Source organism: Aureococcus anophagefferens (genome assembly GCF_000186865.1).
Source record: "Aureococcus anophagefferens unplaced genomic scaffold AURANscaffold_2287, whole genome shotgun sequence".
Taxonomy (NCBI): domain Eukaryota; class Pelagophyceae; order Pelagomonadales; family Pelagomonadaceae; genus Aureococcus; species Aureococcus anophagefferens.
The window spans coordinates 1-1,009 of record NW_008706730.1 but is presented as its reverse complement, the minus strand read 5'-3'; the positions used below and the strand labels follow the sequence as shown (position 1 = coordinate 1,009).

Below are 1,009 nucleotides of genomic sequence, written 5' to 3'. Positions count from 1 at the left end.
CGAGCGCAGGTTCTCGCACCACATCTACTACGACCGCCACTCGAGCTTCGTCGAGCACCTGGGCCAGTGGTACTTCTATTCGAACGACTACTCGCACAGCGACGCGCCCACGGGCGGCTTCCGCGACACGGTGGCGGCCTTTGTGCACTACCGCGACGACGGCACGATCGCGCCCGTCGAGATCACCGCGGCCGGCGTCGGGCCCCGCGACGCGCGCGCGCCGCTGCCCGCGGAGCAGTACCACCGCGTCGACGGCGCGCGCACGACCCAGGGCGGCTCGACGACGGGCTTCGTCGTCGGCGACGTCGCGGACGGGGCCGCCGTCGCCTACCGCGTCGACCGCGCGAGCCTCGGCGGCAGCGTCGCGCTCAACCTGACCTTCGCGAACGGCGGCGAGTGCGCGGGCGCCGCGACGCTCGCGGTCGCGGGGACGCCGCTCGCGACCTGCGCCCTCGCGCCCACGGGCGCCTGGGACATGTACGCGACCGTCGCCTGCGGCGCGGCCCTCGGCGCCGCGGCCCTCGCGGCGCCGGCGTCCGCGGACGGCGCCGTCGACGTCGCCGTGTCCTTCGCCGGCTGCGGCGGCGCGGCCTTCGCCAAGCTCGACACGCTCACCTTCGCGTGAGCACCCCCGCCGCGCCGGCGCACCCCCGGGAGGCTCGATTTGAAATCGACCCCCCCAGGCGCGTCAGTTCCGGGCCCCGCGGCTCCTGGGACGCACCCCACCGGTAGGGCGCGACCCCCGGGGGTCTGAGGAGTCGCTCCGTGCGTTTGTCCCGTTTTTTTGCTTCGTGTCCCGTACTCGTCCTGCCGCTCTACGGTCGAACCATCGTTTATCCCCGGCAGGACGTCGAGTATCTGGATTAGTTAGGCGCTCGAAGCTGCTATGGCAGCTGATGGAATCTCCACCTTAGAGGGCCCCGTGCTCCTCGAATATGCAGCGACGTGCAACGATCCCAGCGGCTTTGAGGTCCGCAAACATGTGGGTGAGGCACATGAAAAGACGCGA

The 1,009-nt window shown here is 71.3% G+C and overlaps 1 protein-coding gene across 1 annotated transcript; it reads left to right on the top strand.

Annotated features, from left to right (window-relative positions):
- Positions 1-9: 9 nt before the first annotated feature.
- On the top strand, positions 10-625 carry AURANDRAFT_69572 (hypothetical protein; the record flags this gene model as incomplete). Its single annotated transcript, XM_009045344.1, has 1 exon — positions 10-625. A coding segment is annotated over one exon (616 nt), but the record flags the coding sequence as incomplete, so codon positions are not given.
- Positions 626-1,009: the final 384 nt, after the last annotated feature.